Below are 26,798 nucleotides of genomic sequence, written 5' to 3' on the forward strand. Positions count from 1 at the left end.
AAATAAAAAATAAAAAATAATTTAAAAAAAAGCAAACCTCGGTCCGTTTAAATGACAAGCCAGAGCCCACTTCCCCGGAAGGTGATTTTCTGCAATTAACTTAAGTTGTGGACCTGCCTGTCTGACTGACCAGCGCCCGGGGGCTCTGGGAGAAGACCAGACATCATGTCCCTCGGCGGGGACACTTCAGACATTTGCTCTGTTAATTGGCAGGTGCCTTATTAGGAGGCGGGTCTCCTGCTGGAACCTTTGTTACCGATTTCCAGGAGGAACTACCCGTCTCCTTTTCTCTCTTCCCCACGCTCCAGTCAACCAAGGCTGTTGATCAAATACTCTGATCCCTGTCTCTCTGAATGGCTGAAAGTGTTTGGTTTCCAGACAAAGGTATCTTAGGAACAGAGCCGCCTTAGGATCTGATCAGCAGCCTTTGTAGCCTGCCACCGTCTCCCGCCATTTGTGCGACTTTCTTGGGTCCCGAGAAATCTGATGTCTTGGTTCTCCTTTGATCTTTCTCCCCTCCAGGTTGCATCTTACATCATTTGAGTGTTTCAGTATAATTTCAAGCAGTTACTGTTTAAACAATGAGGCTGTGGAAGAAAATAACTTTACTGGGCCCACAGCCCTTGGTAGGAAGCCCCTTCTCAGGCTGCTGGGTGAGGCAGGTGGGGATCTCCAGGGTCGAGAGTTACTCCCCCACCCCCCTGTGGAACTCCTGGGTGCTCGGTGGGGGGGCTGGTTTGCAACTCAGGGGAGGCAGGTGCAATGACCTCAAGACCTGCCCCCCCTGCCCCCAACCCCCAGGGCAGGGACACAGCCTGAGCCCCAGCATGAAGGATGCACACCTCTGACGGGACATGGTAAGCACTTCCTTCTGGGTCTGCATCCTGCTCTCTAGCTGGGGTGGCAGTGGGTACCCCCTGGCAAAGCGCCAGCACACCCACAGGGCTGTTCAGGGCCCAGCCCGGATGGGACGCTTGGCTCCTGCAGATCAGAGACCCTCGAGCAGGTCTACCCTGTGATGAGCTGTACCATGGGTTAGAGGAGGCCTGGCCAAGTACTGAGCAAGGCATTTAGAACAATCCTGGGGTGAGGAGGCGTCCACTTAGTTGGGCCACAGTGCCCAGAGATGCAATCAAACATTATTTTGGGTGTTTATATCATGGTGTTTTGCATATGATTAACATTTATATTGGTGAACTCTGCATAAAGCAGATTGCCTTCCAGGACGTGGGGTGGGCCTCATTCACTCAGCTGAAGGCCTGAATAGAACAAAAGACAAGCCCTCCCTCGACCAAGATAAATTTTCCAGTAGACGGCCTTCAGACTCCAACAGGAAATTGGCCCCTTCTGGGTCTCTAGGTTGCTGGTCCACTCTTGCAGATTTAGGACTTCCCAGCCTCCGTTACCACGTGAGCCAATTCTTTCTAATAAATCTCTTTACACACACACACACACACACACACACACACACACACACACACACACCCTACTGGTTGTGTTTCTCTGGAGAACCTTGACTAATACAGTAGGGATAGGAGGCAGGGCTGACTCTGCCAAACCAAAAAGGTTTGAAAGCCGCTTTAGGCAGGAATGGCTGAGGTCTAGAGGCGTAGGCTCCTTAGGCAAACTGAACTCCTCTCCCCCCAGATGGCCCACAGGGCCTCAGACCCCCAATCCACAACCGAGGGCAAACCCTAACTTTCCTACCACCCCCATGGCTCCCACTCCTGTGTCCCCACCACAGTGGGAAAGGCACCCATACTCATCCAGCCCAGGAGCAGGGACGTCCCTCCAAACTCTTTCTCCTTCCCCTCCCCTCCCATTCAGTCCCTTGTCTTGTCACATTTACTTTTCCTAAACAGTGCTCAAGTTTGTCCACTCCCCTAAGGCAGCCTTCCGCATCCCTCGGCTACACACAAGGAACACCTCCTCGCCAGGCTCCCTGCCTCCAGGTCCCTCCACCACTGGCCATTCCCACTTTGCCAACACTGTGTGGTCTTTCTAGACACCAGCCAGACTGTTTCAAGCCCGAGAGTCCCGCCCACAGGAGAGAGCCTGGGCTCCTTAACCTGACTTTTGAGGTCTGGCCCTGGTTTGGCTCTAGTTCCTTCTCAAACTCAGCTCTTGATGCTTTTCTCTGTCTCAAGCTTCATACTGGGGGAAAGCATTGGTTGGCTCGTGACTCCCCATTCTGGATTCACACCCTAACCCTTGGCCTAGAAGGCCCTTTCCCTTCCTCTTTGCTTCACACGTTTCTACTTATCATTTAATACTCAGCCAGGATGGTACCTCCTCCAGGAGGCCTCCCTGGTTCCTTCTGTAACAGACTCATCACCCTGGTTTACAGGTTTCTCCACTACGAGCTCCCCAAGGGCAGGGGCCACATCACACTCTTCCTAATCCCCAGCCCCTAAACCAAGCTTGGCACACAGGAAGTGCTCAGCAGTATTTCTCGAATCAACAAAAGACTCAGTTGTTAAAATTTACCAGGCCACGAACAGCCCAGATATAGGAATCCGAGGTTTTTCTAACAAATCATGAAACATAACCTTGACCCACAACATGGGGAGGACAGGACCACCATTTCCCTTGTCCTAGAGTTGTGAACAAACAAGCGGAGTGATGTTCGGGCACACCTTGGTGTTGCTCACGAGGTCCTCTCTCCGATCACACCGGTCCGAGCCCCTTCTGCAGGGCTGCCAGGCTGGGCTGTCCCACTGGCTCCTGGACCCCCAGAACACAACCTGGTCCGTGGGTCAGCCCTAAGCCCATCTGCCTGCTGGCTCCTTGGCTACATACTGCTCCCAGCCAATCCCGACCAAGGGACAGACTGGGTGCTGCTCTGTGTGAGGTCTCCTGCATTTCTGATTTATAAAAATCATCCCCTGGACAGAAGGCATGGCACAATGGAAGGAGCAAAGACAACAAAAGAAGAAAGGTTGTGCAAGAACATCGCTGTTCTGTGGAGGCAAGAGTGGCCAACAGCAAAGCAACAATCAGCGGCAGGTGCAACTAAGTTGCCTTCAGAACAGAGCTGCGAACACAGACACAGACACAGTCCGCCAGGTTGTTGAACAGCCATCACGGAGCGCTCTCAAAGTTAGGTGATTTCCAAGTCTTGTTTTCTTTTATTAACTATAAAAATAATTATACATACAAGAGAGGTAGCAGAGCGAGAGGGACTAAGAGCACATTTTAAACAAGACAGGCGTGAGTCTGAGCGACAGCTCTCTCCTCCTTGGTCTTGGGCAAGTCACAAAACCTTTCTGACCTGTGTCCGCCTCTGCCGGGTCGGGACAGTAACAGTCCTTATCCCGAAGGGCTGTTGTACGACTGAATGGGATGAAGAGTCTACAGTACCCAGCACGGGGCCTGGCATGGAGCATGGGCTTTCTACATGAGTCGTCACCCTGCCCTCTGTTCTCATCCCATCTCCGGTCTCCTAAAAAGCGTGAGATGCGTAACATCACAATAAACGCCACAAATACTGAATTAGATTTGGAGCCAACTGAGTCCCCGTGGAGCTGTACCTGAAGGAAGCCTGGAGGTGCCTCTGCTTGGGGTTATTTCTTCCCCAGCCTTCTAGACAGGCATGTGCAAGGGTGCGTCTGGTTTCCTCTTCACTGTTTCTCTAAATTAGCGTGCGCGCATTTCCCGGCACTGGGCTTTGTCTGCCTTTTCCAGAGATCCCTCTCTTCATTGGGTCTTCCTGATACCCGCACCTGTGTGCCCTGAGATCCACAAGACTTTTTTTAAAATGGAACATTTGTTCTTTTTAAAATTGTTAGGAGTGTTTATTGAGACAAGCCTGGCATGTAAATAAGGTCTTCGTGCTGCTAAAATACGGTGGGGGACGGAGTGGGGACCCGGGCGAGAAGGAAGAGAGGCTGAGGTGGAGACACAGGGAGGAGCACCCCGGAAGAGTGGCAGTCTCTCTTCCTCTGCTGCGGAAGCCGCCTGTCCCCTCTTGTCCCGCCTGTCTCCTGGCAGGGAGCGGACACTCCCTTTGTTTGCAATGTGCGCACGGCGGCGGTCACGTCACCCAGCCACATGGTGCCGGTCCCTGGGGTCGAAAGACTGGATGTGTGTGAATAGGACGCATGTCATTAAAATGACTGGCTGTGACAATCTTGATGTCTGTGGGAAAGTGACATTCTACCCATTTCCTTTTAGGGGAAGATCACTTGTAGGCAGGTGTTTTCGGATAAGCTGCCTGTGGCCACGGCCCGTAGCAGTGAGGCTGCATTACTTCCAGCCGCTGCTGCCCTCCCCCACACTTGTTGGTCAAGTCCTGTGCTTTCTGCCAGGGTCAAATGGAGCCCTCGTCCCCCAGGAGAGGCCCTTCTCCCCGCTGGAGGGGCCACTGGCACACAGAGACAGAGGAAGCCAGGCTCCAGTTCTCATTTAGCAGCTCAGTAACTGGGCAACTTATTTTGACATGAGTTAATGCCTATAAGGCATCTGGTAGAGGCTAGGAGCCTGGCAGATGCTCCATGAATGGTGGCCATCGTCATGGTGACCCCACCCTTTTCTCCTGTGCATGGCCACCTCCATGGTGGCCCTGGCTGGCCTAGGGGTCTCATCTCTACCTCCACCTCCCAGGAGAGCAGACTTTCTGCTTTCTTGGCTTTTTTCTGGCAACATAGCTCAGCGCTTACTCACTCCTTGCTTGTGGATCAACCACCTATTTCAATGAGAACATGAGAATCAACAGTCCAGGCCACATCGCTGGTGTGCTGACGTGTGCCCTTAGGAAGGGCATCATTGCTCTAGGAGGACACCCTACAGCACACAGGAGTTCTACTTCTGTTACAGCCCGGGCAAGCTTCCTGGAAGGGGGAGCGTACTCTAGCCACTGTGATGAAGCCACGGAGGCCCAACCTTAGGGTAGGTCACCTCACTCAAGGACTGATCCTACTCGTGGTCTCTGGAAACACCAGCAAAGGGAGGAGCGAAGCCTCCCAGTGCAGCAGGGAACAGCCTGGGACACTTGTTTGGGGCCAGCATTGGGTTCATTCTGGGCAAGAAGGATGGAGTTAATAGAAAATTGCCTAGCTTAATGGATGCATGCTTTTTAACACACTAAGTCAAGAATTATGCAGGATCTGTTAAAATCCCCACAAGGGAGTCAAAGAAATCAGCTGCATTTATCTTCCTCATTTACTCTTTGCCATTTTGGGGTAACCATGTTTAAAAACAATCATTTAGAATCATTTAGACAACCGGTAGAGGCTAGGAATCTGGCACACGCTCCACGAATGGTGGCCATCGTCATGGTGACCCCACCCTTTTCTTCTGTGCATGGCCGCCTCCACGGAAGGAATCCCTCCCTCACCTCTAGGCTGTAAGTACCATGACTTTCCTCTTTCCCAAATTTGATGTGTCCCTAGATTGGTAGGGGTTCATCTTTTGGTATCTTTTTTTCCCAGCCAAGAATACATGGGTGGTCTGTTATCTGAGCCCCTGCCCATCAGAGAATCCTTTCTGTTGTTTCCACACAGGGATCATCATCTGAGGACTGCAGAATTACCACTTCAAAACTCTACAGATGGTCTTCACTGCCTTCTTGCTTCTTAATGTTGCAGAAAAGCCTAAGACCAGTGGGTTTTCTTTTTTCCTTTATAGAAGACCAGGTTTTTCTCTCTGCCTGATCACTTCAAATATATTTGAAAAATTTTTTTGAAATCCTGAAATTTTAGCAGTTACATTTGGACTTATTTTAGGAATCTTTCAGCTCAGGGCGATTTAAGAAACAATCTTTCTTCACTTACCGTGTCCCTTTGATTTGCTCGGGGGTCCTTAAGATGACCGATGGCCGAGAGCTAAACTTTCATCCCTGTCCTACCTATTTATCATCTTCTCTCACATTATTATTATTATTCTTTACCTTTTTCTTCCCTTTTTTCCTATGTATTCTGGGAAAGGTTTTCAAGTTCGTTCTCCCTGCGGGGGAGTGGTTGTTTGATTTCTGCATTGTTAATCTTGCCCTTCACTGCTTGAGACACAGAAGGCACTTTGGCGACACTATTCCAGATTCCATAAAGTCTTGCCTTACCTCCTCCAGCTTCCATTTCATTTTTGGCTGCGGCTCAGCCAATTTATAATCCCATTTTCATCTCATCTCAGGGTGCACGTTTTCTTGAATTGAGAGCAGAACACAGTTGCTGTCTACCAGGCTTCTGCTCCTGGTCATAATTTCCCCCTTTCTCTGTCTCCCGAGTGAGCTATTTCTCCGCTCCTGTGTGGCAGAAGTCAACTTCTCTTTAATTCTCATTCAGGCTGGTCTGTCCAGCTTTACCTCCGTTTGTCCCAGCCCTGGCAAGACTGTCCAGATTGTTCACGGCCACTGCCCCAAAATGTCATCCCTGGGGGGCTGGGGGGTGGGAGTTATAGCTTCCCTGTAACCAGCACTTGCAGCTAAACAGTGGAGAGATGCCCTTGAAAGTCTGGACTTTTGGGCAGAAAGGAGAACTAACAAACTCACTCTGTACATAATGGGGACTATGTGTTGCTGCTCCTCCCTGCTACTGTGTCCACTGCTACTGGGGTCCCTGGATGGCCCCTTTCAACCCCTTTCCTCACTATTCTTCTTTCTGCAGCTTTGCACAGATTTCTTCCTCACTCCCCTTTTCCTGACCACCCCCCCCCCCCACCAAAATCAGGAAAGATCCGGCTACCAGGTGCACCATACCCTCCCTCATGTGTCTCTCATCTAGAGTTCCTGAAACCACTGGATAGGCTTGGAAGGGGAGAATTTAAAAATCTCAGCTACAAGGGCCCACACCGAGCTGGGGATCAAAGAAGTTCTCTGGAGAACCCCCACAAGAAAGACCTTGCCTTTGTTATATTTCAGTGGAAATATAAATTAATTGCTGAGCCACACAACATGGAGGGGGAGGGAGGAGTCAGAGGTGGGAGGCAGGGAGGGATGGAGAGAGAGAGGGAGGGAGAGAACGTGGTGCGGGGGGGGGGACGTCAGAGAACTCAGTCCGGCAGAATGAGTGGGGCGCACCGGAGCTCACAGAGGTGCTTGCTGGACGTCTGCGGACCAGGCCTGCAGATCACACCCCTGCAATCAAAAGGGGCGGGGAGGGACTAAAAGACAAGAAGACGGTACAGAAGTTCCTGAAGGAAGACAAGTCAGCAGATGGGCCTGCCACGTCCCTGGATGTAGCCCTCCTTCAGCTACAAAGGGAAATGCACCACTCAGACCCCTTGCTTCTAATAAGTGGGCAGAATTCATTGTGTCTGATGATTTTAATTTCCTGGCAGGAAAGCAATTTTACTAGTTTCATTTAGAGGAGCTTTTCCAAAGTAGTTTCACTCTGATTACCTTCACTATGAGTGATCAAAATGCATCAAAGCAGAAGTGAACACAAGAAGAAAGGCAGAGGGCAGGACTTGCCAGGACGAGGGACCCAAACTCTGAGGTCGTTGCGAAGCTCCGTCTGCCCTCATGAGCTTCCCTCATTCGTGTTCTAGACATGGCTCTCCCACAGCACCTGGCAAAAGGCGGGGTGCCGGTTCACTCCCCATAGGAACCATGGGCGGTTCCCCAGGCCCCAGGATGCTGCAGAGGGCTGGGCCGCAGGTTTCCCTAGCTCGGTCTCCTGGCTCTCCTGGCTGAGGACTCAACTCCACAGGCCCAGTGTCGGATCATTTGGTGCGGGCACGCACTCGGTGAGCCCGCTCTGGGATGTTTAGCCACGCACACGCTCTCTGCTGATGGAGATGAGCAGTCATCCCCCTCTCCCTGGGTCGCTGTGCGCATCCGCTGCCCAACTCCCTTGGTTTATTTCAGTTAATGTGATGCAATGATAAGCACTCCTCCCTCTCTTGGAGAAAGAAAAAAAAAATGGCCCAAATCAGGCCAAAGCTTCCCTGTTCAGAAGAGCAGGCAGAGAGTCTGGACATCCATGCCAGCCGCAGGGGCTGAGGGTGAGGCAGGGAGGGTAGAGAGCCCAGAAAAGGCGGGCCCCCAAGCTTCTGCTCAGCTCCTGCACCGTCCTCCCTGCCATGGGCCCCCTCAGCAACTTCCATCCATGGCAAGAGAAGAACTGGAAAGGGATTCCTCGTGTACAGAAGAGCATGTAAGCCCTTTCCCTCAGCCTGTGAGGAAGCAGAAAACACTTGCAGGTGGGGGCCCAGAGTCGACATATTTGAGTTGTGGCTGGGCTGACAGCTGCGGAGTTTGTCACACAGATAATTAGATAAACTGCTTGAGTACAGAGATTCAATATGCGGTGTCATTTAGCGGCTGCTACATGGGGCCTTGATCTTAATTGAAGGCGCAATAGGGGAGAACCTTAAAGAAGTCCCAAATCAGCTTCTTCTTGCTCCAGTAATTAAACATCGGACGCCTGATCATCAGCCAAACCCTCCCAAGCGTTGGCCATGGGCTCCACGATGTGGTTCTAAGCAGCCGGAGCTAATGGCACCCTTCTTTCCATGCAGGGCCTTGCTCAAGCAGCCGGCTGGAGGGAAGCTGGGAGAACATGAGGTTCCATGTCACCCCCTCTTCTGCCTCCTTCCGCCCCTCCTTTCCTTGTGTTCCCTCAACGCCCATGAGGCCCAGCCTCCCCTCCCACCACAGAGAATCCAACATGCCTTTGAGCAGGGTCTTCCTTACAAATCCACCCCGTCCTCTGCTGGGGCTCTCTGACGCACGTGGCACAGAGGACCTCTAGCTAGCACTTCCCGTGCTCCCACTCGGGGACCTCGAAGGGACTGCACATACCCTATTTAACACATAATCATCAATTTGAGCGTTCATCCAAAAAAATGAATGGAACATTCCCAGGTACTAGGGCTAGAAAGATAAATCACATTTCTTTACTCATAAGGACACCCAGGACCTTGGGAAGAGCAGCGAGCTGACAGGAAGTTATAACAGAAGGAGGATGCTACTTGTAGAAGTTCTGACAGCATCTCGGTCAGCTTGGGGCTCATAGGCAATCCCCTGGCCCTGCGGGTTTAACTCAGGGGAAGAAGGACCGTGGAGATGCTTGGCAGCCCCTGGACAGATCTTTTCCAGCCCGAGCACACCCCACACAGCTTCCTAGGGTGGTGGTGAACGGGACGGTGCCTCAAGGCCATCCATTGGTGGGCATGGCAGAATAATTAGAAAGGCCACATGGGATAGTGGTGGGCAGCTTGGGCTTCCCGTGGCCAACGAGGCCCCTCTGACTGACACTCGGACCTCTCTGGCCTTCCTCGCTCTGCTTCAGCTACCCTGGCCTCCTTGTTGATCCCCAAACACGCCAGGGGAGCTCTCATCTCAGGGTCTTTGCACCTGCTACTCCTTCCCCAGATATTCAAGTAGGTCACTCCCTTACCTCCCAACCTCCTCCAGGTATTGGCTCAAATGCCTCTTCTCCTACAGGAAACTCTTGCCAACCCCGGTGCCTGCTTTATTCTCCTCCATGGCACTTGTCATTGGCTAAGACACTTTATCTCTTATGTACAACAAGAGATTGCACGTGCCATCAGGGCAGGAATCATCCATTTTGTGCACTGCTCTATCCCCAGTGCCTGGAACAGACCTGACTCACAGGAGGTGTCTGTTTGCTGAATGAATGGATGGAAGGGTTAAGGCAGGGGAGTGCCATGGTCAAGGTTACCCCTTGGAAAACTCGCTCTTAAGGCCATATAGAAGGTGGGTTTGAGGAAGTATCTGGCCAGGAGCTAGGAGAACAGCTAGGGGGTCACAGAGGTCGCGCAGGTGAATGATGATGATGGGATGGTTGTGTGTGGTAGCAGAAGAGGTACAGAAGAGGAGGCGGTTATAGCAATTATTAGGAAGTAAACTTGGCGGGATTTTACGGTGTGGGGGTTCAGCTGCAAGGAGGCATCAGTCTCATGGGGTCCGGTCTCCTGGGGTGTGGAGAGGTTGCCATCACCGAGACAGACACCGTGTGAGGAACAAGGATGTCAGGGACAGAGGGAGCAGAGAGGTGGAGAGTTCATTCAGGACGCACTGAATTTGAGGTGGTTGTGGGCCTTTGGGGAGGGGGACCTGGGACTGAAATGTGGAGGAGAGGCCGGGGTGAAGATATAGCTGGGTCTTCTTTGCACATGGCAGGCATGGTGCAAAGGAATCAGAGGAGGGCTGAGGGGGGCCTGGGGAGAACTCACGTGTAGAAAGCTAGTGGGGAAGGAGGAGCCCACGACCAATCACAGGACCAAGAGTGGGGGCTGCCCCAAGACTGCTTGCTGCGGGGCGGAGGCAGCAAGAGCAGGTGGAAAGCGCGACCTGGACGTGGCATCTGGGATATGCCAATCTTCGTGCGGATGGGAGCCAGTGGGGACCCTGGCGGGCAGAGTGTGGGGGACCGGGGCAGTGGAGGCACCCAGCGTGGGCAGTGCCTGGGGTCAGAGGGAGAGGAGGGAGGACACCTAGAGGGGTGTGGGGCTACAAGGAGACACACAGAGCTGACTGAGGAGGGATGTCAGGAAAGGGCAGGAAACAATGTGGGGGCCTCAGAGGCTGGGCGTGTTTACATAAGCAAAATCAGCGCGGTGCCAGGCTTTCTCATCTCAGTAACTTATTAGCAATTTTTAATTACTGGGATGTAATTAATTCATCCAAAGTACAGCCGTTCTGTGAAGCACACCACACATGCTACACTGATAACATTCTTGCACGTTTGTGAGGTGCTCACACCAAGACGTTGTCTTGCATAAAACCTAGAGGAATTAAGGGAAGAACACACATTTGTTTGAAGCCATGTTTCTCTTGGTGGGGGAAGCAGATACTAGAAATAGAAAGGAGATGACTGAGCTCTGAGGGCCACTGCCCTGGGGGCTGCTGGTCAACCTGCAGCTCAGTACCGCCCCGCCCCCGCTAGTTGCTTATACACTGGTGAGGGCAGGCTCCGAAACAGGGGACAGTCCATGAAGATCGCCGCTGGTCCTTGAGGTCTTGGGGGTGTCTCTGTCTAGAGCGGCCCCCACATGCTGGCCCAGAGAGTGGGAGTGCCAGGGACTGGAGGTGGACCCTCCTTATGGCTGTCCATTCCAGGAGGTCAGGCCTGGAGTCCTGATCATACGGGTGTCCTCAGGTCTAGCACAGCCTTGGCACCTGGGGGACATTCAATAATGCCTGTGAAGCTGGGCGACTTGGCAGAGAATGGCCACACCCTCCTCTGTGGAGTTCAAAATGAAGGCCAGGAAGGGCACTGAGTGCACAGAGATTGCTGGGCAGGGCTGGAGGAGCAGCTGCGGCCTCTGGACAGATTGTGGGTGAGGCCAGGAATAGGGGGCAATTTGAAGAAATTCGAAAAAGGAAAGGGGCTTTGGAGAGAAAGTGGAGGCCGGTGGCAAAAAGCCAGACCTGCTAGAAGGGCCTTCAGGTTGGTCTTAGCGGCTCTGCTGTTTTGTCCTGGGGCTCTTCCAGCAGCCTCTGAGTGAACCTGAGCTCCTATTCCTTCCTCACTGGGGAGAGAGTGGTCCGGTGTTGGTAAGTCCAGAGGCCCTGTCAGTTTGGGACGACTGAGCCAGCTTTCCCGGGGCGGTTCCCAACTGGGCTTCTTGCTGACCTGGAGAGCAGGCCCCCGCCGAGGAGCTCCCAGGCCTTTCTCACCGACCAAGGCTCCTGAGCCCTCCACCTCTGCACTGGGAGGTCTCCGGGGGAGAAGGAGAAAACAGCTGAACATGCCTTGCTGGGATGAACAGTTCCAGAGCTGTGGGTTCTTCTCAAGGGCAGGCTGCAGAGGCAGGGCCTGTGTAACCTGGACTAGGTACCAGCCCTCTCTGGGACCCAGGGTCCCTGTCTGGGGAATGGGAAAGTTGGACTGGTTCATCAGACACACAGTCAGCTTGGGGACAAACGGCCTAGCCTGGCGTGCAGGCCTTTCTCAGCTCACCTTCCCCAAGGGCCTGCATTTACCCAGTGTGGACCCACACTCCCCAGGATCTGCATTTTAGGCGCTTGCTCTTCTCTGAGTCTGTAGGAACCCCATGCCTGCATCCCTAAGGACCACTCTCCCGCCCTTACTCACCCTGGGAGATGCATCTCACTGTCTCTTCCCTGGACATGCCCTTTCTCATCCTCAGGCAGACGAATCCCTCCCTAAGGCTCAACTGGCAGTTCCCAAGAGCCTTTCATGCATTCCAGAAACTTCCTCTAGACTCAGAATCAGGGGCTATTGGAATCTCCTTTCACATCTCTACTGACTTGCTAGGTGAACTTAAATGACTTGTTACATCTCTTTCTAAAACAGCAAGGCAGCTGGAGAAGGTGAGTTTAGTCTGTCCACTTGGTGATCAAATTCTAGCCGTTCATTAAATAAACGTGCAGCACCAACGATCTTCTTTCTCTTTGTTCAGAAGAGCAACCACCACCCTGAGTTCTTAGCTCACACACAGTGCTGCCCACGGGCAGATGTCTTAAGGCCTCTTGCATTTGCCCCTCAGCTGTGTCCTGATGTTTGCAACGGCATCACCACTGTCCTGAGTGCTGCTGACACTGCTTAGAGAGGTGAGCTCACTGCGTGCCAGCCACTCCTTATGTCGTGCCCGCAGCACGCACGCTGTGACGTAGGCACTGCCATTATTCACGTTCCATAGAAGGGGTAAGTGAGGAACAGAGAGCTTACGTGCCCTGTCCCAGGAGGGGTGGTATGGCCCATGACTGATCTCAAGCCGTACCCGTGAGCCTGGGCCACATTGCCCCCTCCCCCTGCACCTCCCAGGAGGCCCGCTCCTGCCCGTGATGCTCACAGAGGCCTCAGCACCTCCCTGGCTGCAGGGACCTGCTCCGCCAGAGTTAAACCAAAGGCTGGGCCCACAGCTGGGGATGTGAGTAGCGCTCTCTCGCAGGGCAGGAAAGACTTGCAGAAGTATGGACATGCCCTGAAGGTGTGAGACCTGATTTAAGTTCCAAAGCAATAACATTAAAAAAAAAAAAAGTAACAACAACAATAAAAGCAGTCTCTTTGGCAGCAAGACCTATCTGTTCTGCCTTGCAACAAAAGGTTTGGTTTTTCCTCCCCTGTGTAGGTGGGAGGAAAAGAGATTTGTTAGTGAGCCTGTAGTGTGTTTCATTTTTTGGTTAAAATGGAAATTATTTCCTCTGATTTCATGAGCCTGGAAACTCTCCTCTGAAGCACCAAAGTGCCCCTAAAAACACCATGCAGGCCAAGGAATCTTTAGATCCATTTAGAACTGTCGCCCTAACAGCCTTCTTTCTTCCATAATTTCACGGTTTGTTTGGAAAACTGCCCAACTATGACACTGTATCATCTGGGATAATACAAGCCTGGTGTGGTGAGTGATGGCTGAAAGCAAGCTTGTCTTCACACACAGCGCAGGAGATACAGCGTGAATTCAAAACCGAGACAGAAAAACAATTTTAAAAGTGCCAACCAGTACACAAATAGGAACACCACCTCACGACGTAACTTTCCAAACACAAAGTCTATAAGAAGTTAAAGTTACAGAGAATTCCACCCACTGTCTTGGTATTCTCTGGTGGCATTTGGTGCTGAGAACAAATGCGACTTTAATTTGGCCACAGGCAGAAAGAGATCCGACAACCCTACCTCCCTCTGTCCCCCTTAATTTCGGCAGGAGACACCCTGCTGGGGATGGCAGGAGAGCTGGTATCAACAGCTGCAAAGATGAGCTGAAGCAATGCTTTTGAGTTCAGTTTTGCCTTTCCTCACAGGCTAATAATCCCTAAATGATGTTATATTTCATTCCGCGTTCACGAGGAATTCCATTGCCATAGCAACCGCAATGTGCTACCACAAGTTTTCTTGAAACTGGGGCTTAGAATATCGCCTCTCCTCCTTGCAGAGCAAGAGGGCTGTGGTCCCCACACAGAGCTCAGGACAACTCCCCCCACCCCCACCAAGGGCCCAGGTCCCAGCCACAGAGGGGGCACTCTGAACTGTGGCCCCTAGAATCTACTACCACACCCTTCCTTCTCTCCACACCTGGCCCCATGAGGACTGTGTCCTAATAGTGACTTCTGGGGGACAAATGAAACCCGAGAATGAAGTCAGAGCTTTTGTTTGTAGAGTCCGGTAGGAAAAGAGAATGGAACACGGGTGAATTTAGAATTACTGCTTGCATGAAAAAAGAAGGTATTTTTCCACTTCCTGTATCAGTAATTCCCTGGAAATAGGGACAAAAGACAAACTGTCATCAGGGGAGCTGAAGAGGGCATTAACTACTGCTATCTTGGGGTGGGGTTGTAGGATATTGTCCTTTACGGCCTCCTTCCTTCTAAGACCTCACTCCCTAGCCCCCTGTCGCTGTTTCCTCCTGCTCCCCGTTGGAACCATGGCTCTGGTGCAGGTGGGGAAGTGCCCACCCAAAGCCCCCTCCCTAGGGAGGCCTGCCCTCCATCCCTGCCAAGGTCCTGAGGTCAGTGAACAGGGCTTCACTGTTCGCCAAACACTCCGGGTGGGGAGGCTGGAGGATGGAGGCAGGCGGGCCGTCCCGCCGCCTGGGACTGGAGTTGATCTGAGCAGGAGGCAGTGAAGACTCCTCCGTGGCATCCAGACTCACGGAGCTAGGTCTGCAGAAAGGGGAGCCCTGGTTCCAGGTAAGCTTCTCCAGGACAGCATGAGGACGCGACTCTCAGCATCTTCCTCCCCGACTCCATCTACCAGCAAGCCAGGTGGGCCCCACACCTGCCGGGCAGGGCCCTTGTTCCTGCCTCTGCCTTCCCCACATGACCTGAGTCTCTCTGCTCTAGACCTGAGGCCACACTGGATTGAAAGATGACGGTAGGGGTCATTAATACACAACACTTGTGATGTGCCTGGCACATGCTACATGGTTTCTGTGTAGCCTTTCATTTACTTTATGCCACAGAGCAGGTGGTACTGCCAATAGCAGTACCCAGGCCCAGAGAAGTGGAGTGATGTGCCCAAGGTCACAGAGCTGGGAAGTGGCAGAGCCGGGCTGTACTCTTAGGCTCTCTGGGAGCTGGTGGGGACTGCTGTCCACAGCGTGGGCATTCACAAAATCCGTACAAAGCCTCAATGAATCAGAAGGATTTGGTGGATGAACTCAATGAGCATGAAGCAGAACCGAGCCCTCATCTGCGTGCACCGGTGGCCCCCATCCTCCCCAGCGCTCCCCCATCCCCCCTCACCGAGGCGGCTTTCAGGGTGCTTGTTTTTCCCTTGCATGAAATGAGAAATGCTGTCTGAATAACCGATGGTGAGGGAGGCTGGGCGCACTCTGATGCAGAAATAAAAACCTTTAGAAAGATGCAATTTGGGGGATATTGGAAACCGGAGAACGGAACATCAGTCTATAAAACTCAACACGGCCAATGAAGCTGGAGCAGTTGGTCAAGTGTTTTAGTGCTCATGGGGCCGGGGATCGGCAGACATGAGGCTGGGCAGGGTTCTCAAACCAGGGACATTTTTTCCTGGACTCACTTTGGCCTCATTTCCATAATGTGCCTCATGATTTCTGAAGCACCTCAGCGTGAGCGTCATAAGCGCAGCCATGAAAGTGTCCAAGACTATTACCATCACGGGAGCAGCCCGACCCACTGGAGCCTCGCCTGCTCCTGGACACATCCCCCCGACTCCCGCTGCCACAGCACTGCCACAGTGGGAAAGTGGCCCTTCGTGTGGCTGCGGGCGGCACAGGGAACGGCTGTAGGGGCTCAACAGACCTGTGCTCGGCTGCTGAGAACGCTCTGACATCCTGGTCACACCTCCGCAGGCTTGGGGCCTGTTAGGGAGATGCCGGGCCCTGCCCCCTCCGCTCCAGGTGCCCAGGCCCAGGTGATTCCCACGCTCCTTTCCCTCACTGTTGCAGGCACTTGGTGGCTTCCATCCCTTCACTTCCCCTCCCTGTCCTACCCCAAAGGTCTGCCTAGGTTCTGCTCCCCAAGCCCCGCCCCCCACCTCCGCCGCCGCAAAGGCAGGGGTTGCTATCTGGCTGAGGTTCCAGCCTTCCTTTACACGTTCAACCTGCAGCCTCAGCACCTGGGCCATTTGTCAAAAGGGCATCAGAAGATCCATCCCCAAACCCAAAAGCATAGGGGCAAGGAAGCAACTTCCTACCTTTAAGGAAACAGTCCTTGCTGTGGACAACGACGATCTTTCTCTCCAGCAGGCAGGCGGCTCGGTGGAGCTCACAGTGATTCTCATAAAACCTCCCATCGGAGCCACACACGGGCATGTAGCTGGGTCTACATGCCTCCAGGCACCGGCATTCGGGCTCCCCTGTCTCTCTGCTGAGCATGCACCTGCTCCCGCGGCTGCAGAACTTCTTCCCACAGGAGGCTGGCAGCCCATCGTGGCCAGAAAGTCCTGCCAAACACACAAAACAGAGGGTCAGCTGCAAGCATTTGGTGGTGGCGGTCAAGGGCTTCCTTTGTGGTTCCATTTGCCGGTGAAGCCAAGGCCTTGGGGCTTGGTGTGCCCAAAAGAGTCTTTGCCCTACCAACAGGAGATGGCCATGGGTGCCAAAAGCAGCACCCTGCTGTACAGGGTTCAGATTTTATGGTTGGCTCACACCAAACATCTCGGGCACAGCCCCTCCCCCACCCGCCCATCCTGGGAGGGAAGAGTAGCCAGGGGACCACATGGAGGTAGCACAGTGCCAATGGACCGTGCTGAGTGAGGGGAGGATGGCTTGCCAAAAGGCAGGGCTCGAGCCATGGCTCCCATAACTGCACTGGAGGGACAGACCTGATGGGAGGAGGAGTTTTGTACAGGGGCGGGGTGGGAAAGGTAAGGATGCCAAGGTGTGATTCTAGGAGACATACAGCGCCAAGCTGAGGAAGTGTGGTCAGATATGTTAGGCAGTGGGGAGCAATGGCGGAAGCTAGGGAATCAGTGTGGAGTAAGAAAGGAGAAAGCGGTACTCTAAGTGTTCAGGATGGCGGTGGCCACGGCAGGGACGCTTTTGAGCTTGACGCTGTTCTCTGGGGAGAATGTGGTTCTCCAGGATACACACCACCGGTGGTGGGACCAGTAGCCTTTCTCTACTGCCCAGCCCTTTCTAGCATGAAGCAGGAAGCTACAGCCGTGGGAGGGAGGCTGAGACCCTGGGAATAGCTGCTGCCACGCTCCTGGGTGTTCCCTGCACCCAACACACGTGCACAATGGTGTGAGGCGGTGGTGCCCAGAACTCACACTCCCACGTGGGCAGGGTGGCCAGGAGAGTGTCTTATTGCTGGAAGGGCCCGCTTACAGGAAAGGCCCAGGAAGCACCCCAAAACGACATTCCACTCTGCTGGGGGAGTCCAGAAAATGCAGTATTAATGGCAGCAAACACAAGTCGAGAATAAGAAAGGGATATCAAAATACAAATAATTAAAACACGAATGCAGATTTTATGGCCACGGAAGTCTTTGCTTTTAAGTTTTAATTATATCTTCTTCACAATACCCAAGCGAGACAGAATGGCCCCGGTGGTCAACACTGAACATTTGGCCCCAGCTCCAATCTCATGGGATTAAAATGTTTGGGGGGAGAAAACAACCTTCTTTTTCTTGTTTTTGGTTACGCCTGCTTTTCATCATTCTAGATTTGAAAGGAAAAAAATCAGTTATCGATAGATTAACTGCTTAATTCAATAATTCATTTAAATTCTTCCAGCCTTGGCAAGTTAAGAAATATTGACTTTTTCCTGAATCATAATAAACTAGAAGGTCAAACTATTTGTTTTTTTTTTTTTTTTTTTTTTGTCTTCACTTATCTTTACTGGAGAAAAATAGTAAAACAGGATTATAATGGTGGGTTATACAGAAATACTTACAAATGACATAGAGTTGCCATGTATTAAGTCAACAGAACATTTTAAACTGTAGATTTTCCTTTTTTTGCTATAGTTTTCACACCTTTATGAATAAAATGCAAAGAGTGGCAATGGGAAAGTGAACGAAGCTTTGGCCTTGAATTCAAATAGACTCGGGTTCAGACCCCAGATATTTACTTTGCTTCTTTGAGCTTCAGTTTTGTCACGAATAAAACAGGAATCCTAACGCCTACCTTTTAGGGGTACTGAGAGAGTTAAATATATCATTAATAAAAGTCCTACATTGTACCTGAATATCATAGGTACTCAATAAATGGCAAGTTGTGTCATTAACACCAACAACAAAAAAACCCAAAAAAACAAATTGACACAAATAAGGAGATTAAATCCGGCAATTTAATCACTGGTTGTCCTTGTCTTAAAATCTCCAAGTTCTGATTGCGTAGTAGAAGCCCTTCCTCGTGACTTCCTCCAGCTGGGAAAGAGGAGGAGAATACCGCCTCAAGAAAGGGGAGGGTAAGACAGACGATGAGTTCCCAGAGAAAGGAAGAGAAAATAGAATACTTCCTCCAGAAAAGAAGAAGGGGAGGAAGGAGGGCATGAGGTCTGACTTGATGGTCCTGACTACACCCTCAAGAATGAAAACCCGATAAACAATGGCAAAACCTGAAAGCAGAGGAGCTTCAGGAGTTTGCCCTGCTTCCTGTTCAGCATTCTAGGAGGAGACAACTTGCAAGACAACCACCCCCAGCACAGGACTACTACAGAGTAAAATGGTGGCATGGTGTGAGCAGGCCAAAGAAGGTTCTGTGATGGCAGGCCCCAAACTTTCTTGGCTCTTGGGCAGGAGGCTCTTGTATCCAGGTATTCCTTTGTAATCCCAGTGGGATATGTAGACGGTTGCTGTTGAGAGTGAGAAGCCATTGGGGCCATTGTGAGATGATCCCAGGAAAGGTGCTGCAGAGCAGACAGGCTAAGCCAGGGCTCAGAGGGCAGACGTGGCTGAGATGCGAGGAACTGCAATGCTTAAACAGGTTCTAGGAGGTGGAATCTGAACCTTCTGAGCTGTCTGGACATCAGTGCTCTCCTCGGACTCGCTGGGTTCCTTGCTGTCACTGCCACTATCATCAGCGGCGGGGTTCTCCTCCTTCTGACCATCCTCTTCAGAACTAGGAAGTGGGCTTCCCTGGGTTTCCTGGTTTTCCCTGGAGCCCAGCACCACAAACCTGCCCTTCTTCAGCTCCAGCTGCCTTAGCTCATCTGCCATCGGTGAGAGATCCCGTTTCATGGCATAGGCATCTTCGCCATCTGCATGGTATCTGGGTTCCACCTCACTAACCTGAAAGTTGAGGGTGTTAGAATAGAGGTGCAAAGCTGCGCGGTTACTCTTCCTGACGTGCAGGGACACGTACTTGGCGCTAAAGTTCTCTATCATGGCCCGGGAGGCCTGGTCCATCCGCGTCTGGGCCAGGCTGAGGCGCCGGTGTGAACGCTTCACCACCAGCGAGGTGATATGTCCATGGGGGACGTCATCTGGGTCCTCCTCCATTTTGGCCAGGACGTAGCCCACAATCTTCCCGCCCTCGTCCTCAGCAATGTAAGAAAGCTGCGGCCAGGAAAGGCCATGGTAGAAATAGTATTTCATCCGGTAGTTCTCGGGAAGGCAGAGAAGGTTGCAGTGTTGCATGTTAATCAGGTCATCTGGCCGAGCATTGCGGATGTTCATAATGGCGGCGGGTAGCAAATGGGGTCGGATGGTGGTGACCGGGAAAGAGGCTGCCACCAAGCACAAGAGTCACTTTTTGCCTGGAGGACTTGGTCCAAGGGCGAAGGTCAAACTATTTCTGAGCAGTGTCGAAGTACGGATCCTAAGCAGGCGTGTGAATCTCCTTTATCCACTTGGCTGACGTTCCACGTGTCACGGCAGAGGCTCGGCGGCATTCATCAGCTCCGGCACACATTTTCCTGTCAAGGTTGAAAGGTGGAGGGGAGCTGAGGTTTCCTGGCAGTGGGAGGCCCTGGGCTGGAGGCCCTCCACCCACGGTGTTGATGGCTACTTTGCTACAGAGTGTGTTTGATTAGCATGACTCTCCTGGGTGGCTGCAAAATGGGTTACCCTGGAAAGCACTGGCGGCTACTAGAAGAAACTAATACAGCTCTTTCCAGCTGACCCAGCTCCAAGTACTCACCCCCTGGGGTCTAGCACCTCTCTGAGGTGCTCACTGCCAGCGCAAGTCCGAGCCGAGCCCGCTGCCCCCTCCTCTGAATTCCCTTCCCAAGAATGTCTGCCCCACTCTCTGGATGAGAGAGGCCCTGCAGGTACGGGGCGGGGCCTCTGTCCTCACAGAGCCCTGGACACTCATGCTCAGGGAAGCACAGGAGTTTTAAAAGCTGACCCTCTCAACTCTGATTTGGTACCACTGCTCAAACTTCAGGTTAGAGGCAGAGATGGGGAGGGTAGTGGGGGCCCCATGCCCCCACGGGGGGACCTTTTGAGGGGTACATCTCCCCTTGCCTCCTCTGTCGGAGGGCAGGAGGGAAGCTGGAAAGATGGAGGCACAAACGGGAGACAAAGGTCGATGGAGGTGGGCCTTGTGGGGTAAAGGAGACTAGAATCTGGAGTGGCAGAGTAGGAAGAGACTTCAGAGACCACCTAACTCAGCCTAGGCAGTTAAAGCCAAGCCTGCTTGCAACGGATGGCAGGGCAGAGGGTGGGGGCAGAACCCCTTCCATCTGACCCTTTCTCCTCTCAAGCACCAGCAGGCTCCAATCGCAGTGAGTGCTTCCAAAGACTAGCACTGGATACCAGGCCTCCAGTTCCCACGTATGAGTAGCTCACAGGTGTTACTGAGGCCTCCCCCGTAGGCTGTGCCCTGAGGAATCAGTGTTAAGAAAACACTCGGGCCAACCTGTGCTCACAGAAGTTGTCAAGAACACTCAGGTTCTCTCTGACATGGAAATGGGCTGTTGGCAAATATTTGATTTTTTTAACCAAATTATTTGCAATTAAGACAAAAGTACCTGAGCAGCCATGCATCTGCTGCTTTTCCCAGCCTGTGCCCAGCAGGCCCGGGGACAAGCTGAGAACGTCCTGCACAGGGGTGGGCCTGGAATCCCATCCTTGGCCACAGAGACGTGGACCAAGCAGTGGGTTCCTCGCTAAACAAGCCCCTTGTCACTACTTCCTCCTTGTTACTAAAACAGAATGAATTCCCCAGTCCTAGCAGGATGATGATAAAACAGTAATGGGAAAGGTAACCAAGTGAGACCACCAGCAACTGTCTACAGTATTTATGAGGACGACCATGATGCATGAAAAAGATATAATGTGCTTAATTTATAGTCATAAAAAAAGTCATTTACCCAGGTTAGAAACTGATCATCTTACCAAATAAGTGGCTTTTCGACACTAATTAAATTTACTGAATGCAGTCAGAAATGGGAATCGTTACATGAGAGTTATGACGCCAGAGAAACAAGTCCATTTGTACCAGCTGATGCTAGAGATCCCCTCTGTGACTCAGATCGGGATTCTCGATTTGAACTCACAGACCTGGGCTGCCATTGCCTCCCAGTGACGGGGAGGTGGCCCAGCTTAGCGACAGTGGGAGCTGAGTCCACGGGACTCCGTCGAGGGATCAGACAGAAGAGGTGGGTCCTTCTTTGTTCCCCCATTGCAGGTGGCCCGCTTTCTCATCACTGACCATACCACGTGGCAGTTTCCAAACTCTGACTCAGTCTCCATAACTGGTGCCCTGGCGCAAAGTACATCAGTGAGCATTTCCCTCTGGGGGATGGTGCCGAGTGGCACATGAGGGGAAGCATGCTAGTTTTCTACTGAGGGATGCTAACTGCTGCAGGCAAGCTTGCCCCGGGCAGCACTCCTGACCGAGACCTTGTCCCCAGCTTGACCACTGAGGAGAGCCCCCTTCTCGTGATGCCATCTTGGGAGGTCCCCACGACTCGTCCAGCAAAGGACTAGGCCTGAAATCCTTATGACCTCATCGCACCCCACCAAGAAACCACACTGAGGTGACGGCTTGGCTCTGAGGCGAGCACCTACTCTGCGGGGCCCAGAGCAGGCCAAGAAGAGTAGGCCGTGGCCAGAGAAAACATGGACAGCACCAAACCCCAGGCGCCCCGTGCTGACAGCCTGCCGGGAACCTGCCGTGAGCCCCAGGCCAGCACAGCGGCAGTCTCCGGCCTTGGTGGCCAGAAGGTCCCTTACAGGAACTGAGTGCCCACCTGTCAGCAGATACTGCCCTTTACAAATGGATTCAATGCTTTATTTTCTGAGCAAAAGCACCTACCCACCGGGGAGCTACAGCACATAGCCTGGGTCATGGTCAGGTTTTTTTAAGGACCTAGAGCTGAGGACTTGCCTTTGGGAGCCCGCTGTGCATACAGAGGTGTTGGATAGGTGGATGTGCCATCCAGGAGCTGCCGTTCCTGGTCCCAGGACTCCCCACCCCGAACCTTCCAAGAACACGTATCCTCTCAGACACGCCCAAGGTGGACGGGAGACAGTGTCTGGTGAACTTTGACTCGCTCATGACAGAGACCATGCAAGTGCCTTGTATGTAGCTGCAGAACTTGAGTTTGTGCAGGAGCCCACAGAGACCCAGCTCCCCAGCCCGTGCCGCACACAGGTGGTAACAGTGGGGTGCTTCATCCACACAGCCGGTGAAGAGTCCAGGAGGACCTCCTCTGTGCCAGACCGATTCCAGGTGCTGGGGGCACAAGGCCCACCAGGAAACTGTCCTCAGGGCAGGACGCTACCATGTAGGGAGACACACAGGAGCGTGAACACAAACAAACAAATGTGGGTTGTAGTCAATGCTGGGAAGGAAACAGACCGGTTGCCGCGGTGGGCCAACTCTCTTGGAGTCAGAGAAGCCTTGTTGAGGAGGTGACATTTGACCTGAGGCCTGATAGAGAAGGGGCAGAGCCTTGGGCTGGGGCTGGGGAGCAGCCTGGGGGCTCACAGGAAGAAGCCCGGCTCACAAAGCCCTGCTCTGAGACAAACCTTGCCAGGCAGGTGCAGGCTGCCGGCAGTCATGACTGCAGACGCCAAATTGCCGCTTTGCCCCACTGTACCCTGGGGAAAGTGGGGTGCCTCTCGTTCTCTGGAGGTGTTTGTCAGCCCCTGAGTACTGAGCATTGAAAGGAGGTCTAATCGCCCTGATGTTCAGCACCCTGGCTCCCTTCCTGGCTGAAAGGGGCTCCTCCCACAGGCCAGAAGGTTCTTGGCACCTTCCGGGCTGCTGGTGGGGAAGGGAGCAGCCCTCCTGGGCTCTCACCACGAGTCACCTTGGTGGGAACCAACACAGCCTCTGGGTGCCCTGGTGGCTGGGGCTGTGCCAACTTCAGCTCTGCCCTGGAAAGTCTCATTCACACTGGAGGGACGGGAAGAGAATCTGTAGCTACCCCTAGGGAGATGCACATTCCAGAGAGGGCAGTGTGTAGAGTAACCACGATTTACTCGACGCGTGCCGTGCCTCACACTTAGAACACATGAGCTTGTCTCATTCTCCTTTAATCCTTACAACAGCCCCATGAAGCAGATGCACGCACAGGCCTCACCCTGAATGTATCTGTGGCGTACATACGTGCCCATTCAACAGATTAGGAAATACGAGTCAAGAGGTGATTTGCCTATGCTCAGATAACAAGTAGGTGGGAGGCAGCCGAGCCTAGATTTCAACCAATCTCACCCAAATCCTTTGAGGGACAATCTCAACCAGGGATATGGTCCTGCCTCAAGGAACTCATGCCGGGAGGGTCCACACATCCACAGTGTGAGCTTCTCCAACATCAGGGCACCTCCAAACATCAGCATGCCTGGCCTACAGGATCTCTGCTGCACATACACCAAAAGCGTGCAGCTTGGAGGCCCAGTTAGCACTTTCTCTACAGGCTGGAGGTCCACAGTGCTATGTGAGGAAGGCCTGCTGGGGTCTCGGAGCATCACAGACCCAAACCCGCTCCTTACCATGCATAGACCCCTGGCCAGAGGCCCCCTCCCTCTAATGGGATGCCCCTCAGCTTTAGCGCCTTCCTGCCCTCCTTCTCTGGCTTTTTTCCCCCAGAAATGGTCCAGGTGACTGCTGGGCAGATGTGATTTCCTCTCAGTGACCCCAGAGCGGACCCTACGCTGAGGCAATTGTGTACTTCGTAAAAGCAGAATTTTGACGAGCTCTGAAAGACATGCCCAAATTTTCTAGGTCTGAACGCTAAACAGAAATATCTGGTTACCCATTGCTGGAAGCTAATGTAACTTGTCATGTGTATTGCTGAGAGATTATAACCAAGGTCCAACAAACTGGCTTCAAACATAAACCATCTGGAAAGAGCCTAAATGTCCATTGATAGATGAATGGATAAAGAAGATGTGATACACACACACACACACACACACACACACACACACTAAAGTATATGTTAATTAAATTGAATTTAAATAAAAAATTTAATAAAAAAAAAGAACCATTACATCAAAGTCAGAAATGCCTGGAACAAGGGCTGGCACAACAAGCTGGCTCTTTCTGGCCAAGGGATCAGGATGTAACAGACCGCTGGTTGTCACATATGCCCTGATGTCTCTGGAAGGGCTTTTGGAGGTGCCCATCTCCAGCCACAGATGAACCCAATGCCAAAGCGTACTTTTCAAAAACTTAAAAGCGTGCCTCTCATGAGAATATAAAGTGAACATGGGGTGAAGATTTACTTAACTCATTAACGAGGGGACCTGCGGGAGTGAGAAGCTGGTTCAGGGCTACACAGGCGTTGGAGACAGAAGGTGGACTGAACGGGTGGGGCGAGGCACACAGCTGGTGAATGACATACAGGACAAGAAGACACAACCTTGCAGGCTATATTTTTTCCCACCAGGCGGTAACAGTTTGCATCTTTACTGGAAACAAATCTATGAGTTAGCGGGTAACTGCATAGTAAGGGCCTTCAGTTAGCAATGCATGGTGAGATACACAGAGGGGCAACCTCTGGCTCAGATCGTAAACGACCCTGGGCGAGCCTGTCAAACACTGTGCCAATATGACCTTGGAGGACATGTCACCTGCCCTTTGCCTTATTCCCAAGTTTTGGGTATTTTCCCCAATACTGCTGAGGGCCTACAGTGACAGATGTCATTTGAAAAGGCTGCCACAGAGTTTCACCTTTTCCCCCTACCTTGGACACCTCCTGTCCTTGGAGCTTCCAACCTCGCAGAGAGACCCGAGAAGGGAGGACACAAAGCTTTGCTCACGTGGGAAGAAAACTGTCACATGGGAAGGGCCCCTGGTTGAGCCGAGCATGAGTGAGCTGGGATAGGCCTGCGTCAGCAGACGCAGGTCAGCACTGATCGGTCCTGTGCTCCGACCCTACCAAGTCAAAGGCCCGCCAAGTCCCCTACTCCATTTTCCCTCTAATTTAAAAATGAAGATAACAACAGTTGGCTGCTTACAGGATTGTTTTGAGGACTAAATGGCATAATTCATAGAGGTTGGCACATAGTAAGTGCTCAATTCAGACCCTCAGTTAGTGACAGGTTCGAGAGGACTGGAAGCTATGAAGCCATGTGCTTTTACTGACACAAGTGGGGACACGAATGTGGGCTGGTGACCATCTTCAGGAGACCTGCCTTCACAAAAAGGTGAGCCTGTTTACACTGAATCTATAAACTGTACCAACTGGTTTTAAAAGGCAGGCTTGAAATAGCAAGCCTCAAAATGTCTCAATGGCATGCTTCCCTTTGTGATTCTCCTTGAGCTGGGGATTGGATTGACCCATGTAAACTCTGCCCAGCCTCTGAGGTGAGGGAGCCTGAAACCACACATTCTCAGGGCCCAGGACTGAACTGCAGCTCAAACTCTGCAGGCTGCGCTCAATAGCTCAGGGCCTCTGACCTGCCAGGTGAGCCTGGAGCTCAGGTTCAAAGGCAGCCTACGGCCTGGGCCCTGGTGCCTGCAGAGGTGTCAGACCCACTTACCACGGGCAGGTCCTGCTGTCTCTTCCTTCTGGGAGCCCTTTGTGCTATCCTGCCACCTCACTCTCTACTTTGTGTGACAACAGTGACTGGCCTGACTCACCATTTCTAGAGCTTTCTCCCTGAGGCTTCCCATAGGCATATTCCATCTAAGATGGGTTCCCAGGCTGCTGGCCAGCACTCAGCACTTCTTTCAGTATAAGGGTAGCAGGTCAGACAGAAGAGCAGGTCTGAGCTGCCGGAATTCAGGGTCACTGAGTGCTTTGGGGTGGGGGATGGGGTGTCTCTCTGGTTTCGGGGCAATGGCCAGGTTCTACTTCTTATGTTCAGAGTGGGGCATTGGGCTTGACATGGAGCGGCTGCAGGAAATGCCAGGGGGAAAAAGACTGGATCTGATTAAGAAACTGCAGACACCCAAAATTGCTGTCTAGAGATCTGAGTCATCAGAAATCGGAGGTTTTAAGGAAGGCGACACGGTGACACAGTGAGTAGTGGGCAGAGTGGACAGTGTGGGAAGCTCAGGGTGAGAGTCTGAGAGCTGGGTTCCAGCAGAGCAAGTCTCCTTCCTGTGTGAGCCTCCCCAGTTTCCTGAACAGGAGCATGAGGGTGTTCTGCGGAGATCCGACGAGACGTGAAAAACAACCTCGCAACTGTGAACTTAGGTGTATAAAAGCCCATGTGCTAACTACAAAAATCTCTTCTTTTTTCTCTTTGCCTCTGTTTGCCCTATCAAGCTATCTCAACTGGCTTGTGAAGGGTTATTTCCGAGACCTTCTGAAAAAGAAAAGCTGCATGAAAATGTGAAACACAATAGGATTTTTGCCCTTGGGAGAGTTTCTTTTGCAAAGTGGTTTTGTTTTAGAGCACTTCCTCCAAATATATTCCTGTCCCCAAGTTCTCGTTCTTTGCCTAAAGCCTCTTCAGCTTGCAACTGTCTTATTCTCTGTCACCAGACCCCTCATTTTTCCTCCTGGTACCAAGCCCTCCTGTCACTTTCTCTGGCTCCTCGGGGCTCCCTGCATCTTCGAGCTGAGGGGGGGCAGATGTTGCCGCTCTTGATGGGTCTCTCTACTCTCTC

The 26,798-nt window shown here is 52.3% G+C and overlaps 1 protein-coding gene and 1 pseudogene across 1 annotated transcript in view; both read right to left on the minus strand.

The window, feature by feature from the left end:
• The window catches only part of FSTL4 (follistatin like 4), a 398,358-nt gene that overhangs the window by 187,416 nt on the left and 184,144 nt on the right, over positions 1-26,798 (minus strand). The window contains exon 4 of the mRNA XM_028103667.2: positions 16,035-16,283. Within this exon, the coding sequence (XP_027959468.1) occupies positions 16,035-16,283 (249 nt within the window). The remainder of the gene's footprint in view (positions 1-16,034; positions 16,284-26,798) is intronic.
• Positions 18,774-19,462, minus strand: LOC114209573 (N-alpha-acetyltransferase 11-like; annotated as a pseudogene).

Source organism: Eumetopias jubatus, unplaced genomic scaffold, assembly GCF_037043125.1.
Source record: "Eumetopias jubatus isolate StellerSeaLion01/CBP00866 unplaced genomic scaffold, mEumJub1_p1.0 scaffold_5, whole genome shotgun sequence".
In the NCBI taxonomy this organism is placed as follows: Eukaryota; Metazoa; Chordata; class Mammalia; order Carnivora; family Otariidae; genus Eumetopias; species Eumetopias jubatus.